The following is a 20,288-nucleotide window of genomic DNA, read 5'->3' on the forward strand; positions in this document are numbered from 1 at the left end:
CAGCTGATCAGGCCTGTTCAGCACCAGCTGACACATGCAAACATGTGTTGCCAGATTTCTATGAAAACAAGCCCAAAAGAAGCAACTAAACACATGAGAGTTACAGGACTTTAAAACTGCATTGGATATTTGATTTTTTTTAAATAGCAGATCTGCTATATTAGATAGATAGATAGATAGATAGATAGATAGATAGATAGATAGATAGATAGATAGATAGATAGATAGATAGATAGATAGATAGATAGATAGATAGATAGATAGATAGATAGATAGATAGATAGATAGATAGAACACTGCAGCAGACCAGGAGGCAGGTTGAAGCTGCTCTATATCTTACCCTAACATCTGCAGCAGACCAGGAGGCAGGTTGAGGCTGTTCTCGTACATCTGCATGCGGCCTCCTTCTTCTCCCGGACCTCCTGCAGTCTCTGCTCCTCCTTCCTCCTGGTCAGCAGGTTGGTCACCAGTCACCACCATCCATACCAGCATCCTGGGCCTGATCAGGGCTGATCAAAGTGGTACGTACATTAATACACATTTAATACATGTATTATTATATACATTCATAACACCATCCTGCATCCTGTTGTGCCAAATGTTGTGTCAAATGTGTCAAATAATAAACTAAACTAAACTTTAGACACAAAACAAGCCCAATCAACTACACTTTAGAAACAAGCCCAAATAAACAACTAAACACTTTCACTTTAGAAAAAGACAAAACAAAACAAAAAAACAACAGCAACAGCTGTTGCAACAGCAACCAATATTATATTCAGTGACTTTACAGAAAAACGTCAAATATAAGCATCCAAAATAGCTTATAATAAGCAGACATGGCAACACTGTCCTGTCAATGAGGAGGACACGCCTACAGGTGTAGTGAGGATTTCTGTATCCCTGTTGAAATGTGTTTCCCCTCCATTTCATTTGGTGGACTGAAGAGGGATCGAAACAGAGTTATGGATCGAACAGATTTCCGGATGCATGATTGATTGATTGATTGATTGATTGATTGATTGATTGATTGATTTTCATGTTGTTTTAATTTTAATACATTCATTATATTATATGATACCTCATAATTCTACTACAGAGGTTGTTGACATCATAGACATATATATCTAGGGTTGACATAGCCTAATTTGTTGTTAGTTCAAATAACTTCCGGGAAAACTGATTCTGATGTAGCCTCGGTCCCAGGCTCACTTAACTGCGAAAAAGAAGTCAAGAAGATTCTGATGGGGACACAACATTTGACACAACACCACCACCGAGCGCGAGCGCTATGCTGATTGGACCACACTGTTTCATGGAACTTCTCGCGACAGTTGGGGACACCGTGACCGTAAACCAGATGAGGTCAGAGCTGCGCAGTGTTTGCGCAGCCGTCGGTAGACTGTGGGACAACTGTAGATGCGTTATTTATGGCGCAGCGTTGACGTGCGTGAACACTTTGCGTCCATCAATGGAGGACATGGGAGCGTGAAGAATGGCTGATGAGAGAGAGCCGTGAGTAGAAATACATAAATATACCTTTATCTGTGTCTATATCTATATCTGTACATGTATAAATATATCCATACCTTCCATACACATCTATACATGTAGAAGAATGTCTGAGGAGAGAGAGCAGTGAGTAGAAATACATACATATAGTATATACCCAATTAACACATGTAATCAGAATCTATAAATACAGTGTATATATAGGCTACCTACCATATACATACATGTAGAAGAATGTCTGGGGAGAGAGCCCTGAGTGGAAAGTATAGAAGAAACACATACATAGTTAAATACATTTATACACATGCATCATGTCAACGATCATCACAACAAGTCTCCACTAATTATTCCATGTACGGCATTAGAGATATGGACCAGAGCTAATTCATGTGATTCTATAAACAGTCTTAACAAGGAATGAATCATGTCTGCATGAAAATACTAGCCCTGGCTTGAAATAGCCTAAATCTAGCCTGGCTCACAACGCACGAAAATAGACTATACAACTGTCAACAAGCTCACAACGCCTTGTGAGCTTGTAGATAATTCTATAGGCTATTTGTACAGTTATTTTATGGTGTGGGACACTTTAAAAAGTGTTTGACATTTTATTGTCTACTCTATATGATTTATATTATATTTGATATAAATTTCCTCAGACACGCCCCCTTCCTATACAAAGTACAAACCCATTGTAACTTCAAACTCCATTTTAACCATGATGTAGATTCATAAAAAACACCCATCATTGGATCTAGTGACTCATACTGCCCTCCTAATACTTAAGGATTTTCATCGATTAAGGGTTCAGAGTCTTGCTCAAGGACACTTCGACACTAACTCTGGGGAAGCCCGGGATCGAACTGGGAACCTCGCGGTTGTCACTCCCCCTGAGCCACTTTGTTATTAAACATGATTTAATTTATTCTCTTTTAGGGAGAAGAAAAGAAGGAGAATAGAAGAGGACCTGACTGGAAAGTTAGTTGTGTGTGTGTGTGTGTGTGTGTGTGTGTGTGTGTGTGTGTGTGTGTGTGTGTGTGTGTGTGTGTGTGTGTGTGTGTGTGTGTGTGTGTGTGTCCAATATGACTTTATAAAAAAATGTTGTGTCCAGTATCACTACGCCAGCAGCAGCACAAAACCATAGTTCCATGTGACAGAGGGGTCAAAGTTGAACGAAAGTTGCTCTGTATTGTGGAAATAGGTCAATAATACAAATTATGCTAGTTTTATTTTTAATGAGTGGCCCCCACTGAGTGCCCCCAACCAAATGACCGGAGTTACTTAATATTCACCAAAACCAGACCAGAACTCCCACCGTGGGACTCAGACAATCACTTAATAATATCTTTGTAACCACTATATTCATTAAAGTATTTATTTCCTTCAGCTTTAAGTCAAAAAGTATGGCTACAGACTGTGACTGGGACAGTGTTTATGTACAATAACACTAGTGTTATGCTATGTACAGTATGGCTACAGACTGTGACTGGGAAGGCAGGTGGAATCATGTGAAGAAGTTCTTGGAGAGACCTGGGCCGTTCACCCACCCTGACTTTGAACCCAGTGCAGAGGTAACCCTTTGACCTCTGACCTTTCACCCATCCTGATTTGGATTTATATAATGATAAATATAATACCATTGTCTTTGTACAGTTCTTATATGAATGTATTTTAATATATTCTATATAATAATAATAATCATAATGATAATTCCATCAGTCTCTACAGTTCTTATTGGAGACATGTAAAATCCTGGTGATTGGAGCAGGGGGACTGGGATGTGAACTGTTGAAGAATCTGGTAGGAAATTGCACGCACACACGCACCCACGCACACATTATATATTTTATTTTTATACATAAATAAAATAATGTTGTTGTTTTGTTTCAGGCTCTCTCTGGGTTCCGTCTCATTCATGTGGTTGACATGGACACTATAGACCTGTCTAACCTCAACAGACAGTTTCTATTCAGGTAATAATAATAATTAACAATCGAGGTGTTTAGTCCTCAGCTCTTAATCCAGAACGATTTACAGAAAGCAAGAATAGCACATGGTAATACATCAAATGCATAGAAATAGTCACCTAGGATCATAAGTAAACCAAGAACCTGTGAGTCCACTCTAAGTAGTCAAATTTCCCCAAATAATCCATAATAATCTGTAAATTGAAACAAAAACAATACAACAGTGTCATAGGTCATAGTTCACAGGTCATACTCATAGGTCATAGTTCATGTTTTCAGACTCGGAGATGTAGGACGTCCCAAAGCAGACGTAGCAGCAGACTTCATCAACACACGTATTCCTGGATGTCAAGTTGTTCCGTATCCTCTTCAACAGCCGTGCGTGTGTGTGTGTGTGTGTGTGTGTGTGTGTGTGTGTGTGTGTGTGTGTGTGTGTGTGTGTGTGTGTGTGTGTGTGTGTGTGTGTGTGTGTGTGTGTGTGTGTGTGTGTGTGTGTGTGTGTGCGTGTGCATGTGCGTGCGGACCAAATGTCCCCAAGTATAGTAGTAGAAAATGAGAACTAGACGTGTGTTGTTCTTAATCACTTCATAACAGACACTTTAACAAGATACAAGACTTTGATGATTCTTTCTACAGACGTAAGTACTCTAGTCTACACACCATGTCAATGGTACTAATTTAACCATTGTAAACACTAGAACAGTGCCCGTTGCGGGGTAATCAGGTGTGATCAATTGGCTAATAAAGGGCATTGTGATGGGCATTGTGATGTCAGAACATAATTCTGATGTCAGAACATCATTGTGATGTCAGAATAGGCCAGCTCCATATATGGAGAATTGGTGATCTAGGGGTGATCTGGATTTGGGCCCGTTGTCCGGAGCCTGGGCAGAGGCTTTTGTGCTGTTTCTGGACAACCGGTGATCCGACTTGACTTGGGTACTGCACTCCCTGTGGTGGTGTGGAACGCGTGTGTCAAATTTGAAGTCGGTGGGGTTATTATGTCTGTGTCCCTTTTATGCCCATATATATTATGGTTATTTGTCAGGAATGCCCAAATATGGAGTATATGGCAGCAGATTTCAGAACACCATTGTGATGTCCAGAGCCCTTCAGGGGGCCAGGGCAGAGGCTTTTGTGCTTGTTCTGGACCACTGGTTATCCGACGGACTCGACACCGGGCACTGCACTCCCTGTGGTGGTGTGGACAGGGCTCGACGCTTAGCATTTTTCCAAGTAGCACGTGTGCGACTAAGTTGAAAAATCTAGTAGCACACAAATTATTTTAGGAGCACGATGAAAAGTTATCAAATAATGTGTTTTTGAGGCCTATATACAGCTGTAGTCCCCACACGTCTCAATATCTTGACAATGAAAGGAGAAATTAGGTCAAAATTCCGCTAAATATGACGTAAATTAAACATCAAAACATTAAACGCCATTGACATTGAAAGGACAATGTATGTCATATGTAAACGAGCAAATCAGCTAACCAATCACAGGCAACAGGCATTCTGATTGGCCAATATGAGATGATTCTTGATGATGTATGATGATAAGAGCGCCCCTCACTTCACACAGGTGTGATTTTTCTTTAATACAGTGATATGAGGTAGGGGGCGGGCAATATGAAAAATCTTTCAGAAATGATCACAATATTGATATTCATCTGGATTTGTTTGTTTTTATATAATCTATATAATCAATTTGTTTTTATGCTGATAGTCTATTAGTTTATGCAAATAGATAGAGGGATAGATGGATAGATAGATGGATAATCAATTCATTTTATGTTGCTCATGTATGGATGGATAGACAGACAGACAGACAGGCAGACTTTCTATCCGTTTTTATCCTGCTGTTCTATTGTGTGAGATTCGGTGCAGGGCGCAGGCTACTCGATGGTACTATTAGTATTGTAACATTCTCCTTGGCTTTGACTGCTTCAGTTCAGACCATCGTACATATACACCTCGGCGTGGTGGAAGGAGGTAGTGGGGGGGATCTTTGCCTTTTTTCCGTCGCTCGTTATGCAGGCTACTGACTAATATGTACCCAGCCAAGTCGGTCATTCGTATTATCATTTGCGCTGCGCACACGATTTTGTAAGCGAGGTGCTGAGCGATGGTTGTTTTGGTAGAATCCGTGCACACGTGCAATCTTTGCGTGCACGGCCGCACGCTGTTTCACCCACGTTTGGTTAAAAGTTATAGAGTGATGTTTGAACATTAAACTTTCCAAATAACTTTAGTATTCAACGTGTCGGGGTCCTAGCAACTCCTTCTGTGCTATCATGCTATCCTGCTGCGTTCGCTGCTGACAGGGAAGAGAAGTACTGAACAGCAACACATGGAGGGGCGGGGCGGTGGGAGCAAAAGGGACAGATCTTCAAATGAACGCCGCATTGAGTCACGTTGTTAGCTTGTAGATCTGCTCTTTTTGGCGAACGACACCGCCGTACTATATAAATATAAATGTAGGTATAGAACCGCGACTATAGACTGTGCACTTGCTGTAGAGCCTTGTCTTTATCACGATTGAACGGTCAAATTCTGTAGTCGCACGGGTGCTACAAAGTGAATTTGACAACTCGCACGGTGATATTTTAACTCGCAAATGCGAGTACCTAGTCGCACTGTCGAGCCCTGGGTGTGGAACGCGCGTGTCAAATTTGAAGTCGGTGTGGCGAACAGTTCTGGAGTTATGTGGTTTACAGACGTGCATACACACAGAGACGTGGTGCATTTATATTAGGATAGATGTGAATGGTACTGATTGAACCATTGTAAACATGTGAATGGTACTGATTTAACCATTGTAAACATGCATAGTACTAATTGAACCATTGTAAACATGTGAATGGTACCATTATAAACAGGATTTTTGTGTGTCTCTGAATGTATTGATGAATCGAGGGCGATGGGCCCTATTGTAAACAAGTGTAATGCCTTTATAGTGTTGTCCACTCACAGTTAACAGTTTTTGTATTGAGTTGTGCTTGAAATGTAATCAATCAATGCCCCTGCCGGTGGGTGCGGCGGGTTGCTGGTTTGGTTTGGTGGACTGGACGCCAGAGATGTCATGGAGTCTTGGATGAACTTTGTTCATTGTCACGCTAATGACAGGCTCTGGTCTAATTCGCTGCACTTACTGGTAGACATGGCCTCACCCAACTCTTTTGTTTCTGATGGTATAAACGGATTGTAACACCCAGTCCCATTCAGGTATGCGGTTAGGATTGTAACACCCAGTCCCATTCAGGTATGCGGTTAGGCGCAAGCTTGGCTCGGAGGAGGACGCCCCTGCCATGCAGAGTCCAAGGCACTTTGGATAATAACCTCATATCCTGTGTTTGTAAAACTGATCTCTACCTCCTCTTACAGAATTCCACATCATTGTCTGTGGACTGGACTCCATCATTGCAAGACGCTGGATGAATGGAATGCTGGTATAGTTTGATCGATTGATTGATTGATTAGTTTATGAGACTCAAATGTAAACACGCACGCTCACGCACACACATGCACGCGCAAGTATGTTAATCATCATCTTTCTTCAGATCTGAGTTTTAGTGACAGTTTAAATATCTTCTTTCTACCGATCTCTGCTGAGTTTTAATGACATGGTTTAATTTATTTCTCCAGATTTCTCTGCTGAGTTTTGACGAGGGGGTTGTGGATCCCAGCTCCATCATCCCTATGATCGATGGAGGTACCGAGGGCTTCAAAGGAAACGCCCGAGTCATCCTGCCCGGCATGACGGCCTGCATCGACTGCACACTGGAGCTGTATCCCCCTCAGGTAGGCCTACACTTCTATAGCACAAGTCCACGAGGGAATGTTCAGAAGTGGAGCAGGATGAAGCAGTCGGTAAGGTGTATTAAATCTGTGTTGTGTTTCTGTCCACTAACGGGTAAACCTTCAGTGTGGATGTGTAATCTCACTAATCTGTGTTCCTTTTTGTACACTTAACAGATAAACTTTCCCATGTGCACCATCGCGTCGATGCCCAGGCTCCCTGAACACTGTGTGGAATACGCCAGAATGCTGCAGTGGCCTAAAGAGAAGCCCTTTGGAGGTACAGTATGATGATTTATACTGCAGTGGCCTAAAGAGAAGCCCTTTGGAGGTACAGTATGATGATGATATACTGCAGTGGCCTAAAGAGAAGCCCTTTGGAGGTACAATATGATTATGTTATACATAACATACTATAATTTTGTACCATTTTACCATGTAAAATATTGACAGCTATAATAATGTCTCTTCTCTCTATAATCTAACTAATCATTCTAGTAATTGTATCCTAATAAAAACGTGCTGTGATTGGCTGAGCATCACACAACAGGTGTGCCACAGGGGACACCCGTTATATATAAATGGCAGATAGAGGGGGGAGAGAGAGAGAAGGGGAGGAAACGGGGGAGAGAGGTTGGGATTGGGTATGTCGAGAGAAGGGGAGGGAAGGGGGGAGAGAGGTAGGGATTGGATATGTCATATCCCTGAACGGACTAGTAACTAATAATTGTTATAGTCTCCTAGACCAGTGGTTCCCAAAGTGGGGTCTGGGGACCCCCAGGGGTCATTGAGGGAGTTCCAGGGGGTCCCTAGCTAAATGATAGTTTGGAACCAAATGGACCCTTATGGGTCTGTAACTCTGAGAATGTACAAATGGAACCAAATTGACCTGTTACGGTCCATTTGGTTCCATTTGTACACTCTCAGAGTTAAATTAACATTGATTTTACAATATAATTCGGGGGTCCCAGAGATAGAAATGCCATTAAATGGGGGTCCAAAGACTAATGCATGTCGAACTGAGGGTCCCTTAAATTAAACGGGTTGAGAATCACTGCTAGAGCCGTAAAAGTATTCTCTCATGGGGGTCCTTGGCATATCTTTTCAAGCGGGGGTCCGCAGGCTAATTAGTGTCAATTTGGGGGTCCTTGTCATGAAAAAGTTTGGGAACCACTGTCCTAGACGTGGCTCTAGATGGAGACAGACAGTAATGTTGTCTCTGTCTCCTAGACGTGGCTCTCAATGGAGACAGACGGTAGGACAGACAGTGGGTTAAGGACAGACCGTAATGTTGTCTCTGTCTCCTAGACCGTAATGTTGTCTCTGTCTCTTAGACATCAATGATGAATTCCTGTTCTGTCTATAGAAATATCTATTTGTACGTCTCTAAATGTTTTGATGATTTGAACATGGTGGACCCTATTGGAAACAAGTGTAATGCTTAATTGGGTCGTCCACTCACAGTTAACAGCCTTTGTATTGAGTTTGTGCTTGAAATGTACTGTAATTCTGCAAACTGTTAATAAATTCTTCAATCAAAAAAAAACGTGGCTCTCAATGGAGACAGACAGTAATGTTGTCTCTATGTCTCCTAGACGTGGCTCTTGATGGAGACAGACGGTAGGACAGACAGTGGGTTAAGGACAGACAGTAATGTTGTCTCTATGTCTCCTAGACATAGCCCTAGATGGAGACAGACGGTAGGACAGACAGTGGGTTAAGGACAGACAGTAATGTTGTCTCTATGTCTCCTAGGCGTGGCTCTCGATGGAGACAGACGGTAGGACAGACAGTGGGTTAAGGACAGACAGTAATGTTGTCTCTATGTCTCCTAGATGTAGCCCTAGATGGAGACAGACAGTAATGTTGTCTCTATGTCTCCTAGACATAGCCCTAGATGGAGACAGACGGTAGGACAGACAGTGGGTTAAGGACAGACAGTAATGTTGTCTCTATGTCTCCTAGGCGTGGCTCTCGATGGAGACAGACGGTAGGACAGACAGTGGGTTAAGGACAGACAGTAATGTTGTCTCTATGTCTCCTAGATGTAGCCCTAGATGGAGACAGACAGTAATGTTGTCTCTATGTCTCCTAGACGTGGCTCTCGATGGAGACAGACGGTAGGACAGACAGTGGGTTAAGGACAGACAGTAATGTTGTCTCTATGTCTCCTAGACGTGGCTCTCGATGGAGACAGACGGTAGGACAGACAGTGGGTTAAGGACAGACAGTAATGTTGTCTCTATGTCTCCTAGGCGTGGCTCTCGATGGAGACAGACGGTAGGACAGACAGTGGGTTAAGGACAGACAGTAATGTTGTCTCTATGTCTCTTAGACATAGCCCTAGATGGAGACAGTCCAGAACACATCCAGTGGGTTTTCCAGAAGGCTGTGGAGAGATCTGCTCAGTTCAACATCACTGGAGTGACCTACAGACTTACACAAGGTAGAGCTGACCCAAAGGAAAATAAATAAATATATACTGTATATATATTCAAAGCTTCGTTCGATGGCACGGAATTTAAAAAGGAAATATGTTTTTTATTTTAAATAATCTTTCCCAGTTTATTTTTTATTTATTTTTGAAGGGGTGCTATCACCTCCTATATGCAGCTTTTGTCCCTACACGTCTCAATATTTGCCATTGACAATGAAAGGAGAAATTAGGTCAACCAACCAACCAATCACATAAATTCAGTTGTTCATGAAATGATGTATGATGATGTATAATATAAGAGCGCCCCTCACTTCACATGGGTGTGATTTTTTTGAATCAAAATAGCTGATCTACAAGCACACAATGCATTACAGCATGACATGATGAGAGCTTGTAGATCGGCTACCATTCAAAGCCATGTGCTTGAGCTCCATGATTCATGTATCACAGACTCATTATTTAATCCCCAAACTGTACAAAATATCAAACACCAAAAACACAAAACAGTGAAAACACACTCCAACATCAGGTGTATTACTGTATGTCCTCAACTTCATTACAATAGGATTTGGGTGCAAAAGCGGCAAAGTTGCTCTTATTTTTTATTTTTTTAAATAAAATTCCATTTAGTTTTGTTCATATTTCAGTCATCTGAAAATAGCTGATCTGTAAAATTAACACAAGTGAAAATCATCCCTGCAATTCTTCAATTAACCCATTTTGGGCGGGAACCCCTTTTGGTGTTTTAAACATTATGTTATAATTTAGCTATTGAAAAATAGCAGATCTACAAGCTCATAGCGCGCCACCGAGTGGCGCACTACGAGCTTGTAGGTCTGCTATTTTTGAAAAATCGTGAAAATATTTATTTCAGAAAACTGGAGGATTTAGAAGATCTTTTTTTTTATTTTGAGGTCAGGCCTAAATGGGTTAAGTTATGAATGAATGAATGAATGTGCATTATTGTGTACCAGGGGTGGTGAAACGCATCATCCCTGCAATTCATCAATGAAGTTATTAATGAATGAATTAATGTACATTCTTGTGTACCAGGGGTGGTGAAACGCATTATCCCTGCGGTGGCATCAACCAATGCAGTGATTGCTGGTAGGAAACTAAATCCTAAAACACTGATTATATTCCTTCTATTCTATTCCATTCCATTCTATATTATTCTATTCTTACAGCTTGAATTGTTGTATCTATTCATTCAACTTTATGAACTTGTCTTCATAGCTAATAACCCTAACCCTTATTAACTTGTCTTCATAGCTGCCTGTGCCACTGAAGTTTTTAAAATTGCATCAAGGTAAATTAAACAAAAACAAACAAAAGCTCTCATCAAGTGATCTTTTGTTTTACAAAAGATCATCGATGAGGAATCCAAGCTAATAGAAACTGCAGGCATATTATTCCATGCTATAATGGAAGCCATTGTTTTCACATGAATTAAAATAAATACAAATACAAAAGAAAAAAATAAATCTGCTTAACGATGATGTCACTGGTGGGTGGGTTTCTGAAGTGTCCACAGCCCTCTTATGAGAGAGAAAATAATGGTACCATTTTATCACAACTGTCTTTAGTGCATATATTAATTGTGTTTTTATAATTTTTTTCAGTGCATATATTCCTCTAAATAATTACATGGTGTTTAACGATGTGGATGGACTCTACACGTTCACCTTCGAAGCGGAGAGGAAGGTTTGTGGCACAAATTAAATCTTTTACTTTTATAATGGTGTTTGCACACTTTTAGCTCTGCATTATTATTATTATTATAATTATTACCCTTATTATTATTATTATTGCACTGTTAACTTCAGTCATAACTTGTTGTGCTTCATCATAATTGTGTTTGATTGACAGGAGAACTGCTCAGCCTGCAGTCAGGTGCCACAAAATCTCCAGTTTTCACCTTCTGCCAAATTACAGGAAGTTCTAGAGTATCTGACTGAAAACTCCTCTCTGTGAGTATTCTGTTACTTTAACCCATTTAGGACTGAGACCAGATTCTACTAATAGGCCAGTCAATCTATGCTAAAAAGGGGCGTGACCCCAAATAAATTGCAATAGTAATCGTTCAAGGTTTTTTATGATCCTTAGGGTCATCCAAATAACATTAAAAATTGATGGATTGAATTTGTTTGGATCATGCTAAATTCAGCGGTTGAAAGTTGGGGTACCATTTAAAAACCTTTAAGGCAAAATGTCTAATTTTAATTATGCTTTAAGTAGCATGTGACGTTTCAAACTAGGGGTTATTCATGATTCTGAATCCATTCCAAGCATTAGTTTTGCATGAAAAACACTTCTTGGGCTAAATTAGGCAATAGCCACTTGCCCAAATGTGATGACCTCATCACATGTGTGATGACGGCTATGGCACAGCTATAGCACACCAGAACTCCACTTGTCTCCAAACTTGCCCCAGAATATTGCAGCACACTACAGGACGGTCGGTATAGCTGCAATCGTGTCATACTTTTGTGCATGCCACACACACCGTAACTTAAATCGTGGCTTTGTGCAAACATACGGGCGGACGCGGATATTTCACCTGTTGTTTATTGCCAACACGCCACACTCTGTTTGTGTGTTATCAACTCACTACTCCTCCCTCATTGCGTTCAGCCACGCACGGGGTGCGCGCACGTGTGCATGCATGCGTGATAGTTCACTTGCTTTATGGCCCATTCATACACCAGTTTTAGGTGAGTAGCAACTCACCTTTTAGGTGATAACCTTATCACCTAATAGTAAACAGTGATAACGAGTCGAGGCCATCATACTCTCGGCGAAGCATTGACGCCGCCTCCCTCTGGTTCAGATGCACATCCGCTGTGCCTGCAAAACCAGGGGGACAGACCGCTTACCCAACTTCTAGACCAACAAGTAAGACGCGCGAACGCGGGAAGCGAACGCAGCTCGTAAATTGCAATAACAACAATTAGAATAAATTACGTACTTTTTTAAGGTTTTTTTTTAAGTTCTCCTTTTTTTTGTTTTTTTAAGATTTTTTTAAGTTAAGTTTTTTTTAAAGTTTTTTCTTTTTAAGTTTTTTTTTTAAGTTAAGTTTTTTGTTAAGTTGTGTGTGTGTGTGTGTGTGTGTGTGTGTGTGTGTGTGTGTGTGTGTGTGTGTGTGTGTGTGTGTGTGTGCGTGCGCGCGCGCGCGCGTGTGTTTTTGTGTGTGATACAGCTGCGCCCTCTGGTGGTGGGCGGGTGGTGTTACAGCGTGACACACAGACAGACAGACAGACATGATCTGCTGGGTCTCATAGTAAATGCTCACTGCGTTCGCAATCAGTGAACGGCGTGATAGCCCAGAGTAAAAGGGAAGATGTCTGTCAGTAAATACAGGGAGATGTGTCAGGGCGAGTGGTGAGTTGAGTAAAACTGGAGTATGAATGAGCCTTTAGTGTACGCGGTCGGTTTTTGCCAGCATTAAACTAATAGCCTATGTTTTATTCAAAGAAAAATATCACGCACATTCATGATCCTCAAGCAAAAAAAACAAAAAACGGATAAAACAGGTATTGGGTCACATTGTAGTTTTCTAACTTTGGAAAACTACACTGCAGTGAGTTGCTACTCACCTAAAACTGGTGTATGAATTAGCCTGTAGTGTACGCGTTCGGTTTTCGCCAGAATTCAAATGACAATAGTTGTTGTCAGTGGTTGCATAAACGTTCATCGTGTTCTTAAACCTTAACAAATGCACCGGGTGTCTGAATTCAACCATCACGAGTCGTTGCCCATATGCAACACCTATGGGCCCTCATTTATCGGCATTTACGATTTGCGCCAAAGCTTGAAAATGATCGTGTGCCAAGACAAAAATCACGTCTGGTCGGGAGCTGTCGTACGCTTTGTCCTCACCTGTTTTTCTGTCGTAGAACAGCGGAGCAGCATTGTTTGACCAGCTGAGAGGCTGTCACAGGCATCTAAACATATGTATTCACTCCTAAAATGTTAATATAAAACTGGATGTAGGCCTATATGGGCTACATGTAAAAAAAGAAAAGAAAAAAAAGGAATAGGCCTACATCAACGATGTGTCTGTGTCATATGAAATTGGTAGGAGATTACCAACTTTACAAGCAGTTAAAATCGCGCAATTAAAACAATGTTGCAAGTTTAGATACTTAAGCCATTTAAACAGTGTTTTGCATGAGTGCATGCCGGTGCCCCCCCCCCTCCTGGAATAGTTAACTGGATCGAGAGTGCTGCAGCTCATAGGGGGGGGGGGGGGGGGGGTCATAGGGGTTATAGGGGGGGGCGCGCATCCCTGGCCGATAGTGAAGTGTGAACTGTGAACGGTTTGGGGGACCGTTTTAAAACAAAGGCGGTTTGCATGCTGTGGTTTACTAACCAGAAATTTGCATGCACAAGGCTCAAAGTTGGGCCAGCGATATGTGCGTGCGTGTGTGTGTGTGTGTGTGTGTGGGTTGGTGTGGGCAGCAAGGCAAGCGAGGTGAGAGGAGAAACAGACAGGGTACTACAGCTTTATTTAATTAATGCAGGTGTTCGTTCTTTATTTATTTAAGATAGGCTACAACAAACCAGTTGGACTTGCAAGTTGCGTGTGCGTGCGTGCGTCTGTGTGTGTATGAGAGGGGGGGTGACTTTTTTATTGACTTTTTTCGTCATGTAACTATGGTTTCCAAGGTCGTACTGCAGTTGTTCATGTCGCAAAAACGAGGGCGAGGCTTGATTTCATAGGGCGTGCCAGATAGATTTCAGCCGTCACATTTATTAACGTCCGAACGAAATCAGCTGTGTGCGATCACTTTATAAATGCCGACGCGACGTGGGTGTACTACGAAACCTACACTCGAATTTGGGGCAGAATTTTCACTCAATTGATAAATGAGGGCCATGGTGCGTATACATATATGTGCACGTGCATGAACATTCTTGAATGGCCGTGCGTCAAGGGTGGAAGTGGGCCGGAGCGGACCGGTACGGTGTTCTGCTAAAAGATTCTGTCCCGGCTCCTTGTGCCGGTATGATGAGTAGTTAGCTGTCAAAGCCCATATTATTACCTGCCACGAACAGATCTAGAACTAACAACGAAACAGTGGCATAACTGTTAGTTTTCTTATAAAGTGCTTCGAAATCGCTCCAGTGTGTTTGTGCCGACATAATCTGTGCAGTTTATTGTGTTGATTTTACTCCACAGAGAATTTTGTTCACTTGCCGCAGCGGCATTGTCAATGTCTGTGGTTCGCTATCTGCGCAGGTGTCCGCAACTACACTCAACTGAACTCAGTTCGCTTTGCAGGTTGCAGAGCCAGTCAAGAACAGATATAAATATAGCTGCAAGCAGCGATAAAGCGGGACCAAGATGGAAGAAGAACAATGCGCAATAAGAACAATATGCAAAAATGAGACTGACGAGCTGAGTTGTCTGTACCCGGGTTTGAAACAACAACCTTGCGGTCCAAGGGCAAGAGCTCTACTGACTATAGGCTACACGGAGACAATCAGTTACTCCCTTGTTAACAGGAAAATCATTCAGTGTTAGTTCAGCAGTACTCAAACTTTTAGAAATTAGCAGATCTACATGCTCATAACATGTCCCGGTACAGTACAGTACAGTACAGTACAGTACAGTACAGTACAGTACAGTACAGTACAGTACAGTACAGTACAGTACAGTACAGTACCATATGGTACAGTACGGTACAGCACAGTGTGGTACAGTACAGTACGGTATTACACATTGCACTTATTAAACTATTACACTACTATTACACTATTACACTTATTACACCTATTATACTATTACACTACTATTACACTAATACACTAAATACACTTATTACACTATTACAACATTTGACTCAATACACTATTTCAATATTACACTATTACACTTATTACACTATTACACTACTATTACACTACTATTATACTATTACACTACTATTACACTATTACACTTATTACACTATTACACTATTACACTATTACACTAAACACACTTATTACACTATTACAAAATTAGACTTATTACACTATTTCAGTTACTAGTAACTCTATAGTAACTCTATTATTGTGATGCCATGTCCTAGTGCCTGATGGGTCAAAAGTAATCTACTTCAATATTTCTATAGTTGAGTCATCACAAATCTTGCAGCACACAATGCATACACTGAGTTGTCTTTACCCGGATTTGAACACACAACCTTGTGGTCCAACGGCGAGAGCTCTACCAACTGAGCTATGCAGACACAGTCAGTTGACTCATTCTAAACAGTAACATCATTCAGTATAAACTTTAGTGTGTGTGTGTGCGTGCGCGCGCAATTTTCATTGGCTCATAAAAACTTCATTTTTTCACTTAGAAAAAATGTGCTACGATTATTTGTCCGTATATGTCCAAAGTTCACGTGTAGAAGTTTTCGTGCATTTTGAGCAAAGATTCTGGGAGACGTTACATTTTAACTGTTTTTCATATAATTCAAAATGGCGGGTGATCTAAAGGTCAGAGGTCAAAAGTCAGAACACGAAAGTTGTTCGGCATGAGGAGACACATATGTGTATCAAAGTGTCATTGCCAACGGTCAAACGGTTCATGAGATATGCACGTTCAAAGTTTGCAAGTTTGCAAGTTTTGCATCAATTGAGTGTTATAGCGCCACCATTTGGCCAATCATGATGGGATTCGCATAGTAAAGTGACATAAGCATGTGTGTGTATTAGAGGCAGAAGAATAATTTTCACAAAACAGCAATTTTCATTGGCTCATAAAAACTTCATTTTTTCACTTAACAAAAATGTGCTACGATTATTTGTCCGTATAGGTCCAAAGTTCACGTGTAGAAGTTTTCGTGCATTTTGAGCAAAGATTCTGGGAGGAGTTACATTTGAACTGTTTTTCAAATAATTCAAAATGGCGGGTGATCTAAAGGTCAGAGGTCAAAAGTCAGAACTCGGAAGTTGTTCGGCATGAGGAGACACATATGTGTATCAAAGTGTCATTGCCAACGGTCAAACGGTTCATGAGATATGCACGTTCAAAGTTTGCAAGTTTTGCAAGTTTTGCATCAATTGAGTGCTATAGCGCCACCATTTGGCCAATCATGATGGGCTTCACATAGTCACCGTTTGGCATGGTCCTCTATCATGTTGACAAGTTTTGCGCAAACCGACTGCACGGTTCAGTCAGAACAGCTATTTTTGGCAGAAGGAGAATAAAATAAAGTACTGATCATATAATTCAAAATGGCGGGTGATCTAAAGGTCAGAGGTCAAAAGTCAGAACACGAAAGTTGTTCAGCACGAGGAGACGCATATGGGTATCAAAGTGTCATTGCCAACGGTCAAACGGTTCATGAGCTATGCACGTTCAAAGTTAGCATTTTAAATTGAGCGCTATAGCGCCACCATTTGGCCAATGGTCTTGGGCGTCGCATATTCACCGTTTGGCATGGCCCTCTACCAGATTACCGCGTTTCGCGAAAACCGACTGCACCATTCAGTCAGAACAGCTATTTTTGGCGGAAGAAGAAGAAGGAGAAGAAGAAGAAAAATAAACACAAAAACAAATAGTGACCAAAGTCACTGCGTGACTTCTTGGTCCCTAAAAAGGGTCTTTGTGCGTGCGTGCGCGCAAATTAGCAGATAGAGTAGGTTGCCTCTACACCAGAGCAGATCACGGAGCAGTAAATAGACTAGAGCAAAACGCTGTTGTTTTTAATTGGTTTTAATATTGTTTTTACGTGGTTCTAATATAGTTTTAAGTGGTTTTAATATTGTTTTTCAGACAAATGAAATCTCCAGCCATCACCACAACCCTGGAAGGGAAGAATAAGACACTGTATTTACAGGTAAAATACACAGATAACTGGCTGAATGTTATTAATGTTGTACTGTCTGTGCTAACTGGCTAGATGTTATTCAAGTTTCTCTTTGACATTCATAACATTACATCAGAACATTAATTAATTCGTTAGTCAGTTCAACATGAATGTTTTCATTTCATTACAGTTGAATATAAACATTATAGTTTCATTTAAATGTTACGATTTCATAACAGTTTAATATAAATGTTACATTTTCATTGCAGTCGATTAAATCTATTGAAGAAAGAACCAGGCCCAACTTGTGCAAAACTCTGAAAGGTAAAAAAAGAAAAAAAAAGATGTTTGATATGAATCTGATAACAATGCCAATCATTTATGAATATGATTCACATGGTTTCAGAGCTGATCATAGTGTTACATTATTAATGTCTTTATTCATATTGATCATAATTTCTGAACAGTTACATTTTGTATGTCTTTATTCATATTTGATCATAATTTATGAATATATGATTGATTTAATTTCAGAGCTGGGTCTCTCGGACGGACAGGAACTGGCTGTAGCAGACGTCACCACACCTCAGACTGTTCTGTTCAAACTCAACTTCACCCCCTGAATTATTATTATTGTTATTATTATTATTATTACTACAACAACAACACATTTATAAAATTTGTATGCAAACTGATACTTGGTTGGTTCAAACCATGAAACCCACACATTGCTTTCACAATAGTTATTTTTATTTTTTTAAATTAACTATTTTAATTAAATTGTTAATTTAAGTATTGAAAAAAGCAGATCTACAAGCCACAACGGTCATACACAGAAAGTAAGGATATATGATGTCATATTTATGTCAAATATAGCAGATCTAGTACAAGCTTGTGAGCTTTAGCTTGTAGATCCGCTATATTTGAGAAAGTCGTTCAGTTTGTCTTGTCCTTTGGAAGCATTTGCAGGATATTGGTGTTCATAATGTAATATCATTGCTGTTTATAATGTAATAGAGAGATAGAATCATTCATGTTTATAATGCAATCATTAAAATCCTGTTCTCTAACAGAATGTGTTGCAACTAGTGGCGTTCCTCTGTTCCTCTCAGAAGTAAGGATAAAGGGGACACATTGGCGCCTGCATTCAGTAGCGCTGTCGTCTCACATCTAGAAGGTCCTGGGTTCGATTCCCCCTGGGGAAGCTGTGGGCGCTGGGGGCATGTTCTCTCCTCCAAGTCAGTGCCCATACCCTAGGCGGGGTTGGCAAAAGGACCTTTCTGGTGTTCCATGTTCACCCTGTATACCCTAGGGTAGGTAGTACTAGGTACCCTCACAAAAAACATGCAGTGAGTAATCTTGGTCTCTAAACTGCCTTGCCCTGTCGAGCCGGGGCGCCTGATGGAGGGGAAAGGAACTGTTTTTTGGAATATGCTTCTTCCACACGCTACGTCCAACCGGGGAAACCCCCCCCCTGTCAGGTGAAAAAGCATGAGGTCAGTCCGTTGCTCTCCCCAGGTTGTCAGATGGATAGTAGCGCCCAGGATTACATTAGATCATTTGACAAAAAAAAAGTGTTAAAAATCGTAGGATAAAAAAAAGAAGTAAGCCAGTAGGGATAAGAATGTGTTGTTTAGGTCACATAACGAGTGAAGCCCAGACCTCACCTCACACTGGGAATTATGAAAGCTCCATGGTGGCAGAGAGAGAGAGGACAATGTGCACGTCTTAATGAAAACTTCATTATGACTGGCGATAATTACGCTGCCCTTAATGTGACACGCTCATTGTGCTTTTAAAATAATTGAGATGTTTGATGTGGTTATTACTGAAGTAATTTCAGATTCAACTTCCTAAGACTTTAAACTTGTTTATGTTTTATAACCGTTAGAGGCACGTGAACCACATTGAAGCCATAGTTAAAGCCAGTCTAATCCATAGCCAAATCTGTCTGTCTACCTCCGATCTGTTGTGCTGTTGTTGCTCTTATCTATGCTGCTGCATTGTCTGAAGGAAGCCTGCCAAACAAAAATAAATGTTACTCTTTATGTGCCTGTACACAAGATGTAACAATAAAGTACAACCTTGAACCTTGCTAGCTAATTCATGATGTCTGGTTGATCCAGACAGAACTGAATAACGGCTAGGTTTTAAGTCTAGGATGTAGCCTACAGTTCACTGGGTGTGTTGAGTAACCCCCCCCCAAAGAGGATAATAAGATCTCCCACAATGCAACGGCATGCTCATGCCTTTCATGCAGGATTCTCCCCTTGGACGTAACCTTCCTCCAGGAGGTTTCTGCATAGAATCTCCACACATCGTTCATCTGATGTATATTCAGCTCTCCTTTGTAGGCAAAGGGGTAAGAAACAGGCCCAACCTGTGGAAAACGCTGTGCAGAAGTTGTTGTCAGCCAGCTTGTTGGTCTCTGTGTCAAAAACAAATGAGGTAGTGGTGGTCTGAATGGCCCCTTTCGCCCAACACAAACATCTTTGTTTCCGATGATGGTGGCAGAGTGAAATATTGAAGCAGGTGAATTGAACGTTTTGATAGTACAGTACAAACATTGGCTGATGGTTGGCTGATCACCGGCCATAGCGATGATTTGATTGGCTGAGCAAAGTACATATTGAGGAGAAAAGTGAAGACGCCAAAAGGGGTGATAGGCCGGAATGACATGACGTGTGATGTTTTACAATCGTTTATAAAGACATGAGTTCCATTGAAGGGGCAGAAGACCAAACTATTCAAGCGTTATAGAAGTTTTCTA

At 41.0% G+C, this 20,288-nt stretch overlaps 1 protein-coding gene across 4 annotated transcripts; it reads left to right on the top strand.

The window, feature by feature from the left end:
- The first annotated feature begins 1,418 nt into the window (after nt 1–1,418).
- Nucleotides 1,419–18,593, top strand: LOC306936425 (NEDD8-activating enzyme E1 catalytic subunit). 4 transcript variants are annotated; one of them, XM_079519921.1, is made up of 19 exons: nt 1,419–1,515; nt 2,449–2,490; nt 2,915–2,940; nt 3,007–3,083; nt 3,232–3,312; nt 3,403–3,485; nt 3,759–3,839; nt 4,074–4,117; nt 6,863–6,927; nt 7,124–7,279; nt 7,454–7,556; nt 9,612–9,722; nt 10,767–10,820; nt 10,986–11,022; nt 11,336–11,417; nt 11,583–11,683; nt 17,485–17,548; nt 17,788–17,842; nt 18,053–18,593. In XM_079519921.1, the coding sequence occupies exons 1-19, from the start codon at nt 1,496–1,498 to the stop codon at nt 18,139–18,141; spliced, it is 1,371 nt and encodes a 456-aa protein (XP_079376047.1). In that variant the 5' UTR covers nt 1,419–1,495; the 3' UTR covers nt 18,142–18,593. The 4 variants fall into 4 exon arrangements, with proteins under 4 accessions (XP_079376047.1, XP_079376045.1, XP_079376048.1 ...); XM_079519922.1 differs by lacking the exon at nt 1,419–1,515 and adding an exon at nt 1,528–1,638; XM_079519919.1 differs by lacking the exon at nt 2,915–2,940 and having other exon boundaries at nt 1,420–1,515; nt 2,981–3,083.
- The last annotated feature ends 1,695 nt before the right edge of the window (nt 18,594–20,288 follow it).

This window comes from Electrona antarctica, assembly GCF_951216825.1.
Source record: "Electrona antarctica genome assembly, chromosome: 2".
NCBI lineage: Eukaryota > Metazoa > Chordata > Actinopteri > Myctophiformes > Myctophidae > Electrona > Electrona antarctica.